General features: G+C 46.0%; 1 protein-coding gene across 1 annotated transcript in view; it reads right to left on the minus strand.

Moving 5' to 3' along the window:
- LOC128814146 (contactin-4) overlaps nt 1-19973 on the minus strand; it is a 281500-nt gene that overhangs the window by 135513 nt on the left and 126014 nt on the right. Inside the window, exon 3 of the mRNA XM_053989737.1 lies at nt 1465-1599. Coding sequence (XP_053845712.1) covers nt 1465-1519 — 55 coding nt within the window. The 5' untranslated portion in view covers nt 1520-1599. The remainder of the gene's footprint in view (nt 1-1464; nt 1600-19973) is intronic.

Genomic DNA, 19973 nt, shown 5'->3' on the forward strand with positions numbered 1-19973 from the left:
TAAAACTCACACAAAACTTCTGGCACTCCTCTTGCCACACGTCTGTTAAATCTCCCTCAGCAGGGCAGATAATCTGAGGCCTGAGGAAATGCAGTGCACTGCAAAGAGGAGGGAAAAATGCTGCTGCAGAATAACGGGGGAAAGCCAGTGCTGGAGAGATGTGTTTTCATTAAACACTGATCTTTTGATCAAGGCAACCCCCCCCAAACACATCCCCCTGAAACTTTATTTTGCTGACCCTAAGCAGTTCACAATAGGTGTTTCAAGTAGAGAAATTACAGTAAAAATATTTTCCATGCTTTGTTTTCCCACTCTTTTATTTATTTGCTTGAAATAAAGGCTCATCCTCCTGTGTTCCCCCAGCCCAGCTTCCCCTGGGGTTGCAATTCCCAAAACACGTGGGGGCTCTGCATTGCAGAATCTCTCTGCATCCAATTTTCTGCCAGCTCAGAAACTGTCAAAGCACATTTAGAAAGACTTGGAACCAAATTTCAAAAATAGGTACCCCTAAGTACCGGAAGAAAAGTCGCTTTGTGTTCAGTAGAGCTAAGCAGAAAAAAGTGAGCACTGCTCTAAGTGCTTTGTTATTATCTAAAATGCTGGGAAGGTAACCTGACAGTGAACACAAAGAAAAGGGGAGAAATCAAGCTAATAAATAAAGCAGTAAAACAGTCTGAGCGAGCAGCAGGTAAATTAGAGCAATCCAGGCTAACACCAGGGTGACACAAACATTAATTAAAGCCTGACACCCTCCCCCAGAACAAAGCACATGTGAGAGAATAATCATGGCAGTGTAAGGAGGGATTAATGAAGGATATGGCAGAGAGAGAGAGACTCAGGACAGCCCTGGGCAGTGCTGGTGTGCTCCAGGACAGGTGATCCTACAACCACTGGCCAGGCAGGGCTTTGGAACCAGCTCTGCTGAGCCTCTGCAAACCCGAAATGTTCTCAAGAACTGTTTCAGTTCCAGGAAAAAGGCACATCCCTCAAAAATCTCTGGGAATTTCTCCAGGAATGCTCTGAACATCGCAACTTGGGCTGGAAAGGTTAAGCAAGGGCACTTGCAGGAGCTGGTTGTATGGCTGGAATATGTTATTCTAATTATTTGTTAAATGGAGCGAGGGCTCAGCTGTAACACAACACCACTTTAATGGGATTTAAAGCTCCACTCCACGAAGGTTTAATTGAGCAGGGAAAGCTTAACACAGAATGAGGGAAAACAACTTCCACCAGCAGCAGCTTTGAAGAGGAAAGGAGCAGAGCAGACCTCTGAGAAACTGTGCTTGGGCTGGGACACACGGACCAAGAGCAAAACGAGCTTCACCTTGATGAGTTCAGTGACAACGGCCACGAACAGGGATTGATTTGGGCATTTGATCCCTGGCACGTGAACCACGGGGCACTGTGGCATTGGTGGGAAAAGCTGGGGTGTCTGAAGTCCAAAATGTGAAGAGGACACCTCACCTGCCAGGCACACCGTGACCGAGTGCAGCACCAGCAGCTCCCATAGCAACCTCATCTTCAGCTCCAGGGGCAGAGACCAGCCCAGGGATTGCAGAGCAGAACGGGGCTCCTCGGAAACCTCAGGCCAGCTTTAATCTGTAAAACAAAGCAGATTGCAAGGACATTTAGGGTTGTTGCTCCTGACGCCTTGTTCTTCCTTTCCAGGAGAGATGTATCTGAGGATCAACAAAGAAACTTCTGTAAATATTGACTTTCAAATCATTCCCAGCAGTGATTTGTGACCATTTGGGTGTCTGGGTGGCAGGTGAGGATTAAGAGTTGTAACTTAAGCTGTGAAACTTCTGCTGTCTCCTAATTTTGCCCTGAGGAAATTCACTCCCTGCCTCTCTGGGGTAATTAGTGAACTCTGTAGATTAAAATGAAAATTAGAGTAATTCTCTAGTCCGTAACTTTTCTGTGCAAACATCATCCAGCACACAAAGGACACCATCTCTGCAAGGCAACACTTTGCAGGAAAGCTTCCCACGCTGCTCAAGGAAAGGGAATTTTTTCCCATTCCACCTCCATGCTCACGGCTCTAAAATTCTGTTTAAAAATCCACCTTACAACGTCTGCAGGTAAAAACTGATCTTCCCCTCGCCCCCCTATCACAACCTGTAAATAATTAGAATTTGAGAGCAATTTGAGACTTTCTCAGCTGATCACTGCAAACTTCCACCATCCCCCTCCAAGCAACCCAAGGGGGAAAAACGCTTTCATTTATGAAAGGAACGACTCCAGAGCAGGCATTTAAATATTAAAAATAAATAAATCAGGCCAGACACACATTCTTATAATTTATTCATCTCGGTGAAGACTGGAAGTTCAGGGGCCTTCGTGCTTACAAGACAAACTGCATGAGTAATAACAAGAGAGGTCTCTGCCTGCTTTTGTGAGCTAAAATTGGGAGAATTCTTTTAATAAAGTCAGGTTCAATGCGCTGGGAAGGTTGAGAATCTTTAGCCTCTGATCTGAGGATGCAGCTTTGAAGCAGGGAGAGACTAATTGCATAAATTCATCTGTTCTCACCCAGACTGATGGGGCGTGCTGGGGGCAGCAGGAATGGCCAATCAATGAATACTTAACTATTTAAGGCAATGATTAGAGAATTAATTATTAATTTTGGAAGGAAAATGTCTATATTGATTGACATGGTGAAGCAGTTACACTGTTTATAGTGAACTCCAGAATTTTTTTTTTTCACCCTAAAGAGTCTTGACCTGTGGAAAAATATTAATTTTCCTCCAAGTACCAAATTCTCTTGATTACAACAGCAGCTGCACAAGAGATTTCTACTAATTTTACACCAATTTAAGTGAAATTTGAGATAAATCTTGGATTTCAGCAGCTGCTGAAATTCTTCCCTGTTCTTGTTTTCCCACTAATCATCCCCATCAATAAACCCCTACAAAGTTTCTCTTCCTTAGCCTGCCCGGAGATGCTTTACAATTATTTCCCTCTCTCCCTGCAATGAGCAGAGCAATCACTCACAGCAGTTGATACCTCATCAAAACACAAGAGGTTGATAAGCACTTATCAACTTAACCTACTGCCAGGAGCTCCTGGGAAGCACCCACAGACTGGGAGCTGCTAGAGTGCACAAAGGGCTCACAAAAAAACCATTCCCTTCTTTTCCAGAAATTAAAAAAAAAAAATCCTGGATAGTCTTGAATTTATTAGCCCTCGTCACTGTAACTTCAGCTCTTGCCACAGCTGCCCTGACCCAGCTGTGGGAAATGGATTCCCTGATCCATTTGGGGAAAGTTCTGGCTACTGTGAGGGTTTGAAAACTAATTTTATTTTTTTTTTTCTACTCAGGAAATAATTCTTCTCTCAGCATTTTAAACACTGATACAAAGCATTTCAAAGTGACAAATGTAAATTAGTTTCTAGCTTACAAAGATATTAAAAGTAGCAGGCTCTGTCTGTCCTTCCTCCCATGGAGTTTTGACACAATCACTGGATCTCAATTTCAGCCAAAACCAAAAGTTATGCTAAAAATATAGAATTGGAGAATGGTTTGGGTGGGAAGGGACCTTAAATCCCACCCAGTGCCACCCCTGCCATGGCAGGGACACTTCCCACTGTCCCAGGTGCTCCAGCCCCAGTGTCCAACCTGGCCTTGGGCACTGCCAGGGATCCAGGGGCAGCCCCAGCTGCTCTGGGCAATAAATATATTTTAAGTCCAATGAAAAAGCTGAAAGTTTTCTGTTATTCAGTTACTCAGCAGCTGCTCCAGAGAAGCAGCAGACACCAGAGGTGCACGCGCCTCAGAGCAAAGTTCCCACTCCCTGATGTCTGCACAGGGTAATGCAGGACAGAAAGTTCCCCCCAGAGAGAAACGATGCCTGTCTTGGCATAAACAGCACTGCAAAGTAAATTAGATGATTACCACCCAAAATATTTTTCTAAGGTTAAATGATGGTGGCTCTCAAGCCAGGGCCGCAATTCCATTTCTCGTGATAGTTCCCTATTTCACATGTGAATGAGTCCAATTCTCAAAATGTTTCCCTGTAAATATTTCTGCTGTTCACATCGGCAGGGCCTTTGTTCAGAGCTCTGCAAGAACTGTTCAAACACATCGACTTTTTATGGCAGCAGCTTTAGGAGAAGCAACATTTGTGCACGAGCAAAAGGTGCATAATTGAAAAGATCCTTCCCATTCCTAAATGTTTCCTGACTACAAAATCCCAGGGGACTTTGTGCTGCTGCTGAAGGCCTGAAAACTCACAAAGTTTAATATTTCATTTCCAGAAGGAAGCAGAGGCACTTTCAGCAGTGCACAGGTTATTTTTTTGAGATGAAAATGAGATTGCTGAGCTTCAGTCTGGAAGTGCAGCCCATTAGAAACCCCAGTGCCACCACACGTGTGCAGAAGTCTTTTTAACTTCACTTCTGGCAATGCAGCCATTGCAAATTCTTTTGAAAGGCACCTTTGCTCCTAATTGGATTCTGCCAAAGAAACTTGACTCCAAGAGCTCTGACTGCAGGTAGGTAGGAGGGGGGGAAAAAAGAGTGGAGTAGAAATATTTGTGGTGAATTTTTCTGCATTTGTGGGCACGGCTGTGTGAGCAATTTTGCTTGGATGTTTCATGATTAGCACTTCTGTAAGAGCAAAACAGAAATTAAAATCCTGAGCCTGATATATCTATGGATGCATTCGGAACGTGAAAAATACTTTTTAAGATAAATTTGCACAACCCGACTGCTCAGTTTTGGGAATATTCTGAAGGAAAACCTGCAGAACACACCTAAGACTGAAGCCTTAGGATTTCAGCGTTTCTATTTCCCATCTATTTGTAACCCTGCGGTTCTTTAGTGTGTAACTCCAAACTCCACACTCAGTGTGAGCTGCTGCTTCCCCAGTTGGGGCAGACACAACAATTCCTCTCCAGGCCTGGCAATCAAGGACACCTCACTGCCTCAGGCCAGAGAGATGGGAAAAAAAGTGACTTGGGGGAGCAAACTTGGGGTCAGTGACTTCATTAGCTGAAGCTGGAATTGGGAGATTCACCCCCAATATGCAAATGGACCAAATTTATAAAAGAATAAAAACCTGTGACCCATTGTCCATTTTTGGGTGCAGCCCCTGGGGGGTTTCATCTGCCCTAAATGTACCTGAAGCCCTTCAATAAATATTAGAGCTTTTTATTCCCTTCATTCTGTCTGGCCTCTGTTTTTAGGTAACCCCAAAAAGGCATCAAGACCCCAGAAGAGCAGCAGCAGCAGCAGCAAGGAGCAGCCTTAGCACTCAGCTCACATTTTGCTGCTGCCCACTGGTGTGCTGCAGAGTGCCAGCTCTGCTCAGCTCCCAAATAAATCACTGCTAATGAAGCGTGCTGCACACAGACAGACAGCAACAGGCATCTTTTAATCACCTCGGCAAAGGAGGAGCTGAGGGTGAGCACAAAGCACTCAGCACTAATGGGGGACTTGTTAGACTGGAGGTGATGCAGCCCCGGGGCTGCCACAGGTGTGACCTGAGGGCAGGAGCAGGGAATTCACTGCGCTGACATGAATTCCTGCTGCCAAAACCTCCTCGGTGGCAGCCAGCTTTTGAAACAGGAGTGGAGAATCATAAAGATAATCTTCAGGCTTGGCTGCAGAAGGGAGAGCAGAGCTTGGGGTGACCCCACCTCGGGGTGCCAAGGTGACCCTGAGAATGTGAAAGTCCTCGTTTCCCAGCCCACACGGCCAGAGAAGGAGTCTGAATGTGCAGGATCAGCTTCTCAAGGGTGTTTATTTTCTCTTCTCTAGAACATTCTCTCTCTGCCCTGCTGAGCTCTGCCCAGCAGCTCGGCCATGGCATTCTGTCTGCCCTCAGGGCGGTGTTCACATTTTATACCAAAAACTCCGTGTGCCGTGGTTACAATAACGTGCCAATGTCTGTCATTGATGTTGGACAGTGTGTCTGTGCCTGAAACCAACAGAAAAGTGTCACCAGCACAGCGAGACATGGAGGGCAAGGAGAAGGAGAAGAAGGTCAGGACATGCCCAAATTCCTCCATCTTGTCCCCTTGAACCCCATTCTAAAAAGCCCCAAAATTCTACTTTTTCACCCTGTGTTAATTCAACTACCACACTGCTCAAACCCTTGTGGCTTGTAATTCCTCACACAGAGTTGGCAGCTTTTCCCACAGGCTAGAATCAAAGCCACAGGTGTTTTTGACTTTGTGCCAAGGTCTGTGAGCCCCCTGCCAGGGTCTGGAGCCAGCCAGGGCAGCCAGAGGGGTGTGCTGGACTCTGACAGTGGGGCAGACAGGGAGAGGCTTCTCTGCTGCTGCAATCACAGATGGAAATCCCTCTCAGCAACACCTTCCCTTTCTGACTCGGTCTGGAAGCAACATTCCCATCTTATCTTTATGCAGAACCTAAAGCCACAACTTAAAACCTGATTTAGAGGGACTGGATTATATCTTTAACATTCAGTGTCACCTGGGTCACTACTGAAAGCTCCTTGGAAGCAACAATCTGCCCTAAACACGGATATTCCCAGCTGAGCCACAAGTTCCTTGAATCACAGCACAGTTTTCCACAGGAAAAAAATAGTAATTAAATGTTTTTAATCACCAGCCACTAACTGCACTCTGTGTCTCTTGCCCTCAGGAAACTCAGAATTGCCCTGGAAAACCTGGATAATGCAAGGATAAATCATCCCCAGGGAAGGAGAGGGGGTGGCTGGAGACAAGTCTGAATTAAGGCTGTGGGTGTTAATTAGGGCTCACTGTTTATTGTTCTACCTTTTCCATCAAGAGGTGAATTGGGAAATGCTCACCTGAGGCAGCAGCTCTCAGAGAACATCCACACACAAACAGCCACAAATTCTGAGGAGCTTTAGTCCAAGAAGGAGCAACATTATCATAATAAAAAGCTACAAGCAGTGAAACTTCCTAGCCTGGCATTTTCCACAGATTAGAATTTATTCTCTTTTAGAGAGCCTTTTACTAAAGATTGTCTGGATCAGTTACCTTAAAACTCACCAATTTAAAGCCAATTTCCACCTCCACACCGAGTGACATTTTCAGTGCAGTGTTTTGGGAGATTAAAGCAATGGGCTATCCCTTATAGCCAAGCAATAAATTATAAACCTCAAAAGACGCCAGCTTTAGGGAGAGTAAAATAACTCAAAACAGCAAAAAATATTTGAGTTGGTGTTCCCTAAGTCCCCTTCTTCTCTCCTAACCACATCACCAGTCCATCATCAACAGAAGTGGTCTGTAAGGACCATTACATGTCCAATTTGGGTTTTTTTCTGCCAGCAAAGCTCTCTCTCAGTGAGAGCCCTGAATCAGAGCTCAGCCAGCCCAGCCCCTCCTGGTCTCCAAGCAGCCTCGGTGAGCACAGCCACAAAAGAAGTGCTCAGACTGGAATATCAAACTCCAGCTGACTTTTGAGCAGACATTTCCTGCAGAAATAAGGGTTAATTCAGGGCTGTCTCAGATTGAGAGACTGCTGCAGCTGAAGCAGGCTCCCAGGACTCTGCTGCCAAGGGAGTTCCTGTTATCCCTAAATCACTGCTTTGAGATAAGCAATCAAGGCAAATCTCCAAACAAATTTAGATAAGCAACATCCAAAGCTATCATTCCCTTTTGGATAGGTCCAGTTCCCAAAACCCACATTATCAGACAGCGACATCTTGTCCAGGAGACAAAAAAATGATGTGAAAATATTGAAGATATTTCCGTATCGTCTCCAAAATCAGCATCTTAATGACATTTTACCTTTCACTTCTGGAGCTTACAGAATAATCCCTCTGATTTCAAAGACAAAAGGAGAGTTTTCTCCACAGGAGCTCCTCAGGGAGTTCCCAGTCCAGAGGACACACACACACACTCATGCTGAAGAATGCTTTGCCTTCCTTCTGAGGTACAAATTGGAGCTTTCTTAAGAGCATAAAATGGAACTTGGAGAAGAAAAACAACAAGCAAGTTTATTAACTTTGAAAAGCTGGTGAGAAGGCAGTTCTCTGTGTATTCCTGGGAACCGAGGCTATCAAAACAACAATTCCCTCATCACCTATTACTGGCAGAAGGCTTCCAACCCAGATAATTGAGATGCTTGGACCTCAAATGTTTTTAAACTGCTTTGTTAAATCCAAAAATCATCTAGGGAGGGGAAAAAATAACCCTCACCAATCATTTTGATATCCCTGTTATGTGATTATTTAGCGTTGTTTCCCCTTCAAAGTTTATTTGAAAGATCACCTGGCACTGAGGGAGCTGGGGATGCTGAGCGAGGAGAGGAGCAGGGTCTGGGGGGATCTGAGGGCTCGGGGCACACCCGAGTGCAGAAGGAAGGAAAAACACCTCTACACTTTGCACATTTTATATGGAATGAAGAGCTCCCAGGCTGTCCTGGAGCTGGGATGTGCTTCCCAGAGGGGCCAAGCTGGAGCTGGGGCTGCTCTGCTCCACCCTCCAGGCTGGGCAGGAGATGGTGCCAGCCCAAGGCCAGCCCAGAGGAGGGGTTCCAGAGGCTTCTGTGAGAGCACTGGAGCCACACCAGGGCTGCCTCTGCTGCCAAGAGATTTGTGAGAGACACAAAGCATCCCAGGGAGCTTTGAGTGCTGAGGAGCCCTGACAAAAGCTGGATGGAGGTGGCAGAAAGCATTCCCTGCTCCACAGGTTGTCCGGGAAGAGCCCAGAACACGCAGGCTCCCTCACAGCCACTCCTCCCACCTGCCTGCCAGCCTCTTTACAATTAAATCCCTTTTTTTTTGGGGTGTGTTGGAAGGTCCCTGCCTCCAGCCCTGCTGCTCTCAGCAGCTCTCCTGCCCACAGCCTGCTCTGGGTGCTCATCTCTCTCCACTTCCACCTGGAGCTGGAGCAGCTCATGGTGCAAAGCCCAAGAGCTCAGCTGCTGCTGGGAAACTGCAGAACCCACACAGGGAGACAGCCCAGCCAAACACAGAATGCACAGGCTCCCAGCCTGCTTTTCCTCCCATTATCTGTGGATTATTTCCAGCAGCGAGGCCAGGATCGCTCCTGGGATATCAAGTGAAGGCACAGCACTGCTCTCGAGCATCCTCTGGGGTTTTTCTGACTGCAGAAATGGTGAGGTCACTGTTTCCTAGCAAATCTGAACTAAAGACACAGCTGAGTCAAGATCCAGTTGGTGATATTTTGCTATGGAATAGCCTGGGTTTGCACTTAAATGTGTTATTTTGATTAAAAATTGAGCTTATCCCCATGAAAACTGATAGGGAATCAATGCTGTGGAGGTCTAGCCTTGACCATGGCCCTCCAGAACAGATTCATTTAGCCCTGACATCAGTTCACTGAACTGCTCAAGCCTTCAGCGTGGCCTGAACACAAAGTTTTCCCTCCCACTGGGAGAGCAAATCCTCCAAAATGAAGCCAAGCAGCCAACAGATGCCAGTGGAGGCATCTGCTCCCTCGAGTGCAGCTCAGACAGAGCAGCAGATTTTTTGGGGTTTGGTGTGGAAAGAGGCAGTGATGTGCTTTGGATTATTCTGGGTTGGAATTCAGGGCATAAATAGGCTCCAACAGAGAACAAACTGAGCACACAGCACCTTTGTTAGCAACTCCAAACCCTCAGAACTGCAGCTGGGGAGTGCCACGGGCACAGCAGTGGCAGATTTTGGCCACCAAGAGCCACCTGCCCATGGCCACGGGGGCTTTGCACCTGGGAGCTCCTTGGAGATGCTGGACCAACAAATCTCTGTGAGAAATGATTTAAAAGCTGTGGCTGGACCCTCTGGGATGGGAGCAGGGCAGGAGCTCCTGGCTGTCCCATCCCCGTGCTGTGACCTGGGGCTGACAGCAGAACAAAGTGACTCTGGTGACACCTCCCTGTAATCCCTGCTGCTGTTTGGTGCCCACAACACAATCCTCCCGCTCTGATTTAATTACTAAACATAAAAGGAAATAAAACGGCGCGATGCAAACAGAGGAATTGCGCTGGGTGTAATTGATGGGAGCTGTTCTCCAGCAGAGCACCATAAACTGCCTGGTTACAATCCCTGTTAGAGGGCTGCAAACACTCTGGCATTTCCCCACACTGACTATGCAGATTACACAAAATTACTGCCTCTTCCTGCCTCTGCCATCTTTTCTAGAACGAGTGGGTTTTTTTAAAGACATCCTTGCAGTAAACGTAGGGGAAATAAATAAATAAGTAAGGCTCCTGTGAGCTCCCTCATTGCCAGGGGCTCTCAAGCTGGAATGTGCTGAGCAGCTGGCAGAGGTAGCCAAGGAAGGGGTGCTGCACACAGCTTTGTTTTCAATCTGGAATATCAGTTATTGAAGGAATCAAGCCCCTGGCCAGACAAAACAAGGATCATCTCCGCAGCGGATAACGAGCCCAGCTCCACGGCACCTCAGGAATGGCTGCACCAGGATTTATTGAGAGATCACATTAAGCCCTTGGTTTGCTTGTCATAGGCAGCAGATGAAAGGAAACAAGGTTTGCAAACATTGATTTGTGTGTAACGGCTTCAAAAGGTGTGAACAGAAGCGTTTGTTGCTGTTATCCCTGGCTGAGGGCTCTGCCTGTCCCTCCACCCTGCCAGCAGGAGAGCCTGGATGGGCTGGGATGAGCAGAGCCTGCTCCTGCTGCCTCTGGGAAGGGGCTCTGCCAGCCCAGGAGCTGCCAAGAGCTCCTCAAAAGGCACAGCAGGAGAGGAAAGAGCCAGGAGTGTCCTGAGGCCGGGTCTGGATGCACACCAGCACCAAAGCCACCTGCGGATTTTAGAGCCTTTCCCTGCTTAAAGCCCTGATTCAGCAGCAGGTTCTTCTCCCACCTTGCATGGATTGAGTCTGGATGAATAAAGAGGGGAGCTCACACCAAATTCAGCCTGAGCAGGAATTCTTTACTCTAGGGGTGGGGAGGCCCTGGCACAGGGTGCCCAGAGAGGCTTTGGATGCTCCATCCCTGGCCAAGTTGGGCTTGGAGCAACCAGGTCAAGGGAAGCTGAAAGGAGCTGAGATTTAAGGTCCCTTCCAGCCCAAAGCATTCTGTGATTTTGGGAATTCATCCCCATCCAGGCTGCAGAGAGGCACAGCTACCAGCTGTGCCCCATAAAAGCCACACGTCCCAGTGCTGGGTCAAACCAGCCTGTTCAACCCCATCTTAATACCCCTTAAAATGCTAATTGCCAACATTTCAACCCCTATCTGCATCTGAACTTTAGGTGCCAACTTATTTCCAGCCATGTTGGCATTTTCCACTTTTCCTTCTGCATAGATGGAGCTGTCAGCTCAAATTTAATGCATCCAATATTTGGCAAAATTTCTTCGTGATGTCTGGGTGATTCTGGGACAATTTCTTTTTTTTTTTTTTTTTTTTAATTGTAGCATCTTGAATCGAAGATAAAATAAGAGTTCCAAACCAGGAAACAGAGTATGGAATTAGAACATTAAGACTGAGAAAAGGATGAGTAAAAAAATGTCACCATGGGTTTGAAGTTTGGGGTGGGAGGGAGGAGCGTGAGCAGGCACTGGAGCAAAGCCAGGAGACTCCAGAGGCACCAGGGGGTGGACTGAGATTCCAGCTGGGAACAGGGGGGACAGCCCCACACCCTGTCACAGTCGTCCCCTGCCATGGAATTACAGGGAATTTTTGGCTGGCTAGATAAGAATTTACTGCGTGCAGTAAAACCCCAATTGTACAATTGAAGTTACAGCAGTAGTGTGTTAATTTATGTCCTGTTCACACAGTTAAAGCAATGACTGGGAGCTAAACCAGGGAGCAGAAATCACCCAGTTTATGGCCCCCATTAGTTCCAAGGGGCTTTGGATAAGACCATACTGGAAATAATAGAAATATCTCCAGATGGACCAAAAAAAATCCCAACTTATCAATATCTGCATCATCTAATTTATCAGCTAAATCAATTCTAGGTATAGAATATCCATTGAAAAAGAACTACACACATTATAAACCTTGGCCAACATTTAACCAGAAGCCCCTTTTAAATTTTATTTTAATTAATGCACAATCATTACATTCCCTGTGTATTTTATGACTGCCACTTTATCAAGGGGAACTCCATAAAATACCCAAAGTAAGCAAGAAGTTATAGATAAAAAAGGAAAAATAAAGTATTTCAATCGAGAGAATTATTTCTTCCTCTTAATTATCTTTTTAAATCACTGCACAAGAGAAAACATCCCAGTAAAGGCACAGCAGGCACTGAAAACTGAATTGTTTTGAGTTGGGAGATATAAAAATGTTTAATTTCAGCCTACAAAGTTGCTGGGTTTTAAATGTCCCTCAGTTTATCTGTCTGTTCCTTCTGCCTGCTCCCTCCTGCACAAGTTCTCAAGCCCAGCAGCCCTCAGACTTGGAGGTTGTAAAGATATTAAACTTTGTACAAAGATCAATTACTTTTAGAAAGCTCAGTCTGCCTTTAAACCCAGATGTGAAACGATTCCGTTTTATTCTGATGAAGACGCGGCCATTGGCTGTTTCCACATTTTCCCTCAGAGAAACGTTCCTCCAGCTAAGCAGGAAGTTCAGAGGAACCATTAAAAAACCACACGGGGGTTAATTTGGATGCGGCTAAAAATTCAGGCAACTTCCACGAATCCTGACCTACATTTGAAATTTATTGCAGAAATTCCATCAGGAAGATTCCCTCCTGCCTGGGAGCAGCGTGGCTGGGTCTGGGCTGAGGTGGCCCTGTGGCTCAGGAGCACGGGGGGCTGCTCGTGACAGGCCTGGGGGAGCTGGCACATCTCAGATGCTGGGAAATCACCTGGGAATGATGGAGTTGGGAAAGAGCTCATCCAGTGCCACCCCAGCCATGGGCAGGGACACCTTCCACTGTCCCAGGCTGCTCCAGCCTGGCCTTGGGCACTTCCAGGGATCCAGGGGCAGCCACAGCTGCTCTGGGAATTCCATTCCAGCCCATCACCACCCTCATTCCTTCCCAATCTCCCATCCATCCCTGCCCTCTGGCAGTGAAGCCATTCCCTGTGTCCTGTCCCTCCATCCCTTGTCCCCAGTCCCTCTCCAGCTCTCCTGGAGCCCCTTTAGGCCCTCAAAGATCTCTGAGTTCTCCCTGGAGCCTTCTCCTCTCCAGGTGAGCACCCCCAGCTCTCCCAGCCTGGCTCCAGCCCTTGGAGCATCTTCATGGTCTCCCCTGGACTCTCTCAAGCAGCTCTTTATATTTTGGGGCCCCAGAGCTGGAGGTGCCTGCAAGGCTCAGCCCAGACCTGACCCCAAACACACCTTTCAAACAGAAAGGAACTGAATACAACCATCCTGAGAGTCTGCCTCGATAAACTTCCCAAAAACGTTCATTTCCAGAGCACGGCCCAGAGCAGCCCACTAAAACCTGTCACAACGCTCAGCTATAATCACCAACCTCAGCCTGGGGACAGATCCAAGTAATTTGCTATAAAGGGGTAGGAAAGACAAGTTTTTGGTTGTAGTGCCAGAGGAAAAAGGCTTCAAAGATGTTTCCTGACGTGCTGGCTGCTGCTCTGAGAGTGATGCTGAAGAGCAGCTCGTAATGAAAACCGACAGTGACAGAGCTTACACAACTTCACACGTGTAACACCCGGGCAGTGCCTGGCAAAAAACAGCATTTAAGGCAGTAACAGGCTCAAAGGAAACTCTAATAGCAAGCACAGAGATCCCTCTGGAGATGTCTTGTGGGAAAATTACACTAAACCCCAGTATTGACATAAGGTTAAAAGATATTCTAAATCAATTGACATTTAAGGCTGCAGCAGTGTTAGCATGTCTGGAAAATGCAAAAACCTTGTTAACCCCCTTGTATCGGTCTTTAACTCGAAAATGCTGCCTCCATTTGATACTGGGAAGGAGATTTTCAGTATAATCAGGAGGTTTTAACCTACTAAGAACCAGCCATACAGTGAATTTTCGTGTTAAACAGAACGGGCTGCAATCCCAACTCTCATCAACCAGCTGGGGATTTCTCCCTGGCCTCCCTGCCTCTCTTGCTCATCCAGAGGAAGCTGGAAGGAGTCAAATGAGAAATAACTTTTACAGTGTCACCCCAATATTCCTCATTTCCGTGGGCCCCCAGCTGTTCTCCTCTGAGGCTGCAGCACATCCCTGCATTAGGAGCTGCTTCCCGTGGTGTTCAGCCCTCCCAGCTCTGCAGAGGGTTTAAATTGTTTCCTGTTCCTTCCATCTGGGATGTGGTCACCAAGCTGTCTCTGCTGCTTCCACCCCACTAAACCCCATTATGGTTTAATGCTCCTCCACCCTCCCTCTCCTGGGAGCAGATGGTGAGCACACACATACACACAGAGACACACAACTTCATCAAATCTCCTCAAATCCATAATTTATAGGCAGGGAAGTTCATCAGCCACCTAACCTCATTAGCTTCTCATGCCCCACTTGCAAAACTTCAGAGATCCTTCCAGAATTATTTATGAAATCCCTGAGAGGTGAAGAAAGTTCTAAACAAGTTGTATTTTAAACTGGTGCCCAGGAACTGAACCTGAAACCAACTCGTGCCAAACCCCAGCACTGTGTGCAGCCCTTTGCTCTTTAATAGATTAATTTTTTTTCAAAGCTCAGCTTTGAAAAAAATGTCAAATAATCCTTTTAGAAACCTTCAGGAAGACTGGACAAATTAACTTCACAGCTGAAGGGCTTCAGCAAATAAAGTCAACATCCCAGAGCATCATAACAATTAGCATGTAACATACAACAGGCATCAGAACAACTCACTAAGCCACATCCCCTGGCTTTTTAGCCAAAAATGGAAACTTCCTGCCCAAATCAGTGCACCTGTCACGTTAGGAAGATAAATGAAATTGTGTTTAAATAAACACGAGACACAACGTAAGTTTTAATTCCCACGCTGCCTAAATCCCACAGTTCACAGTCATTTCAACTCAGCTTTTTAACACACGAAGAATTATCAGCATAGCCTAATCCAGCCTGGCTTATGGCTCGAGATTTCTTTTCCTGCCCAAAGCAGAGAGCCCTGCAGGAGGTGCAGCTCCAGTGCAGGAGGTGCAGCTCCAGTGCAGGAGGTGCTGCTGCCCCTGCCCAGCTCAGCTCCTGTCCCCTCCTGCCCCCTGCAATGTCACAAACGCTCCCAGACAGCTGTGGCACACAACCCCGAGGTTTTTGTGAAGTGCAGCTGCTCGGTTTAACCAGGCAGAGAATTGAGGGATTTTATCTAGCAGGACACCAGTTCTGCTATGCCACAAGTTCCAGGACAGCAATATCTGTACTCAAGCTCCTGAGGAAAATCTCAGCTGGGACTTGAGTTTTGTCACAAATCTCACACAATAATCCATAAAGATGAAAGCTGCAGAGAGCCAGAGTAGTTTTATAACATCTCTTAGCACAAATGCAACATGACACGTGCTCTCAGAGCTGTTTGTTGAGATGTAGCTCGTGTGGTTTTTCATTACTTTAATACCAGTTTGCTTTTCCCCTCACTAGCACGATTTCACCTGCAACATGTGTTTATTTTGAGGGGTTTGGTACTCCCTGAGCTTGGCACAGCAGGTGTTTTCTTTGGAAAAGGCTTGAAACAACAACAGGCCGTGTTTCCCTGAGGGAACAGGGCCCAGCAGGTGCCTGCCCAGCATCCCCTGAGTGTCCCAGCTCCTGTCCCAGCAACAACCCAGAGCTGACACAAACAGCACTCCAGCACATCTGCACCTCCAGCAGAGCTGCCAGGGCATGGCTTCATCAGCACTACTGTGACATTCCCATTCTCTGGACAGACAGACACAATTCTGTCTCTCAGGAGAAGCACAGAGAGAAGAAGAGAAAACACTCTTTCTCTCTGCTCCTTTGTTTTGCCCATGTGGAATGTGGTGTGGAGATTGTTCACCTGCAGTAATTGCTGGGTTGGGTTCTGGTGAAGGTTGTTTGGGGTCAGTGACCAATGGGATCCAGCTGTGGCTCGGGCTCTCAGCAGAGTCACGAGTTTGAGTTAGAGAGGTGAGTAAGAAATATGTAGAATAGTACAGTATCTCTTTAAATAGCATATTAATGTCATATAGTATAGTTTAATAAAGCTATCCTTCAGCCTTCAGACATCAGCATTTTTCCCCATCGGGGGCCGCCTGATTTCTGATACACTGTAGAGGAATTTCTCGTGGAACAAGGACATGCTATCCTAGATGCTATTCCTTTGCAGGAACTGGACAACCCTGGCCTGCAGATTACAGAATTCCTTTAGTTGCTTTAAAGTTTTTAGGACATCCTTGAGAAGACAATAAGCTTTGTACAAACACAACAGTCAATGCTGGACGCTGAAAACTGTCACGTACTATAACCTGATCAGACCTTGCAGTAGAACAGCCAAGCAATAAGTGACTTGTAGATGTAATCATATTACATTAGCCAATGAATATTAATTAGCTACTGCATAATGTAAGGCGATAAAGGTATAAAACATGAATAAATTAGACAATATTAGACAAAATTTGAGTGTCATTATTCCGGCCAGCTCTCTGTGAGACCCTCTTCAATACACTACAGCTGATCGGGCACCTTCTGCAGGAGGAACCTGGCATTGAACACATTTTACTGCCTGCAGCTCACAGAAAGATGGTTTGGGCTCTACTGAAGCATAAGGTCTTGTCACTAATACATTTACCCCAATCTGTGGGGTTAATCACCCACACACCACCAAGCCCTTGTCCCCTAAAAGGACTCTACACGTCCCTCACATTTGTTGGAATCCGAAGTGCAAGGAGCTCTCAGAACTTCGGGCTTGTAAGCCAAAGCTTAGAATTAGGCACAGGATTTGATCTGAGACCTTGGAAGAGGCTTCTAAACTGAGGTGCCAGAAGCGAGAATGTGGATTTGTAGCCTAAAGCAGAGACACGTTAAGAAGAGGAAAGTTTAGAGTTTTAGAGCTTAAGATACAGAAAAAATAGAAGTAGTTACAGAGGTAAACAAGTTTAAAATGCAATATTGTGTCATAACAGGGTGGGCTAAGATTGGCTACCCACTGTAGCACGGGTCCATAAGATGAAATATTTAAGGATTGAGTCAAAAGCATAAATATCCTTGTTAGCAGGGTTTTATTGATCAATAAGTCCTTAAAAGGTCCTGTAACTAAGGGACTTGTGGCCTTCTGAACCATGCTGTGAGATGTGAGCAGAACTCATCCTTCCTGTCTATGTTGAAGATAAGAACAATAAACTGCATCATCTAAAAAACTCAGAGGTCCCGTCTCTAACTCATCCAAAATTCCTTCAAAAATCCCCATAACATCCACTGTGTACTTCATGTGCATCATTATTTCTCACTGATATCCACCAAAGCCTGCCCAGAAAACAGCCAAGATCCTGCCTTTTCCACAGGAAAACCCCCCACACCTCTGGAATGGCACCACTCATCTCCAGGCTGCAGGATCTGCTTTTTAGTGCAGTTTTTAGCTTATACTGATATTTTTAAACACCAAAAAGCAGCTAAAGGCAATTAATTTCCTCTTAAACATCTCTTCTCACTATAAACCACTGAGGTTTCATAATCCTTTCCACAGTAACTCACCAGTGCATGTGGCAGCTGTTCCCAAATTCCTCCCAGTGGCCTCACACTCGATATTTCCCCACACACGACACATCCACATCCTCAGCACGAAGCTGTTCCTGTGGACCCAGGTTGCCTTATTTACATTTCCTTTGCAGAGCACTTGAATTCCATCCCCTGACACAGGGTTTCCTTCCGGCAAGCCCTAAATTTGCCTCTTCAGTCCATTTGCCAACTGCCTGGGACACTCATTCTGCCCTCTCCTTAAAAATCTGCACTGCTGTGTTTGATATCTTGCCATGAAACACTTTATTCCTTTGCTGTCCTCCTGATGCTTCTCTCTGAGTTTAAAATCACCATTTTTCCATGCTCAGATCCAGGTTGGTAATGGTGCAGCCCTTTGCTGTGTAAGGCAACAGCTTTATGGGCTCCTTGAGAATATGGAGCTTTTAATTGTGGTAGCAGAACTCTAAGAAAGCTTTTCAGGGCAATAAATTCAGGCAAATCTTACCTGGGATGCAGAGCTGGGCTCCCCCTGTGCCCCAGAACTTCTGCTGCACCACTGTGGACTGAGCACTGCTGAGCTGAACAGTCCAAATTCTGATTTATTCCTGGTTCCGAGCCAAATGCACGGCGTTGCTGCAGCCAGGAGGTAAAACTGCAGCTCAGGAATGAACAGCTCCAAGAAATCCAAGATCCCACCACGGCCCCAGAGCCTGGGTGGCTGGAAAGGTGCAAAGATGCTTTCTTTTAAAAGGAACCTACATTCCCAGCATGGGAAAAACCCCACAGAGAAGGGCAGATCCTGCACTGGTGCTTCCTGGGAATGAGGTCTGACTTGTTCAGCTCAGGCTATTGATACTCTGAAACCCAAAAGCAATAGGATTTTCATCACTCTCATAAAAAATTTAACTATTTCATGGTTCAATATACAAAACCCTCAAAGTTTAATCAGAAATGACATTACCAAAACTAAAGCAGGGAAAATCTGAGATGGTATCTGTTGCTCTCAGCAATAAAGGGCCTCAAATGATGTGCAATAAAGCATTTAAAGGATACAGAAAATACTGTTTTCTGCTACGTTCCTCAGGGGTTTAAGAACACCGTGGGTTTCTTTATGAAATCATTAGTAAAGAAACCTTTCATTTAATAATTTTTACAGCTCTGTGAGAGTAAAGCTGATAATCTGCTATTTTATTCCACCTGCTGGGGGCTCCTGTCCCCACCTCTCCCCTCTTCCACTGAAAAAGAAGAGAGATGGAGAGAGACTATTTATGAGGGCCTGGAATGACAGGGAAAGAGGGAATGGGTTCAGATTATTATTATTATTATTATTATTATTATTATTATTATTATTATTATTATTATTATTACTATTATTATTCAGATATAATTTTAAAATTCCTCCCTGTGGAGTTAATGAGGCACAGGGTGCCCAGAGAAGCTGTGGCTGCCCCTGGATCCCTGGAAGTGCCCAAGGCCAGGCTGGGTTGTGGCAAGCATAAAAACATTATTTAGGAAATTCATTATAGTGGTCAAGTTTTGCTTAGTTGGGCTAAGAGAGTTTGGGGTCAAGTTTCAGCAAAAAAAGATAAAACCCCCTCTTAATTTAAAAGCTTTGGAGGTCTCAATGTAGAAGCAAGACGTCAGTATGGGTTTATTTATTATTTTCAGGGAAAATAGATATCTATATATTTAAATATATTGATATTTATCATTTGAAAGGAAAATGTGTATATTTGCAGAAGCCTTACTGAGAACTCTGGGTTTTGGTACCATGATTTGTGCTGAAGCCCTACCTCTGATCATTACAGAGACTCTGAAATTACAACATTCCTAAGAAAATTAATTATTTCCATAATGCTCCTATCAGCCCTTTCACTGGTGCTGACTGGGGATGTCTTTTATTCTGAAATGAGGGCAAATTCAGCTTTCCAGGAGGGAAAAAAAAAATGCTGGAAACAAGAAACCTGCCTCTTATGGCTCCCACTTAACTCTGAGAGCTTCCCCTCCACCCCCAGGTGCCTGGGCAGGGCAGGATGCCCATTCCTGAGGCCCAGCTGTGACATTCCATGGAAATTCCATCATCTCCGCTCAATCTCTCCCTCATTCCACCCCTCAGAACATCGGCAGCACAAAGGTCACTGCTGTTCTTTTTTCCTGGGATGTTCTCCCCGGCCAAACCCAAGGAGAACATTCCCTGTCCTCACCCTGGGATGTTTCCTGGGATGTTCTCCCCATCCAAACCCAAGGAGAACATTCCCTGTCCTCAATCTGGGACGTTTCCATGCTGTTCTCCCCAGCCAAACCGAAGAACATTCCCTGTCTTTACCCTGGGACATTTCCTGGGATGTTCTCTCCAGCCAAACCCAAGGAGAACATTCCCTGTCTTTACCCTGGGACATTTCCATGCTGTTCTCCCCACCCAAACCCAAGGAGAACACTCCCTGTCCTCACCCTGGGACATTTCCTGGGATGTTCTCTTCAGCCAAACCCATGGAGAACATTCCCTGTCTTTACCC

Source organism: Vidua macroura, chromosome 13 (genome assembly GCF_024509145.1).
Source record: "Vidua macroura isolate BioBank_ID:100142 chromosome 13, ASM2450914v1, whole genome shotgun sequence".
Classification (NCBI taxonomy): Eukaryota; Metazoa; Chordata; class Aves; order Passeriformes; family Viduidae; genus Vidua; species Vidua macroura.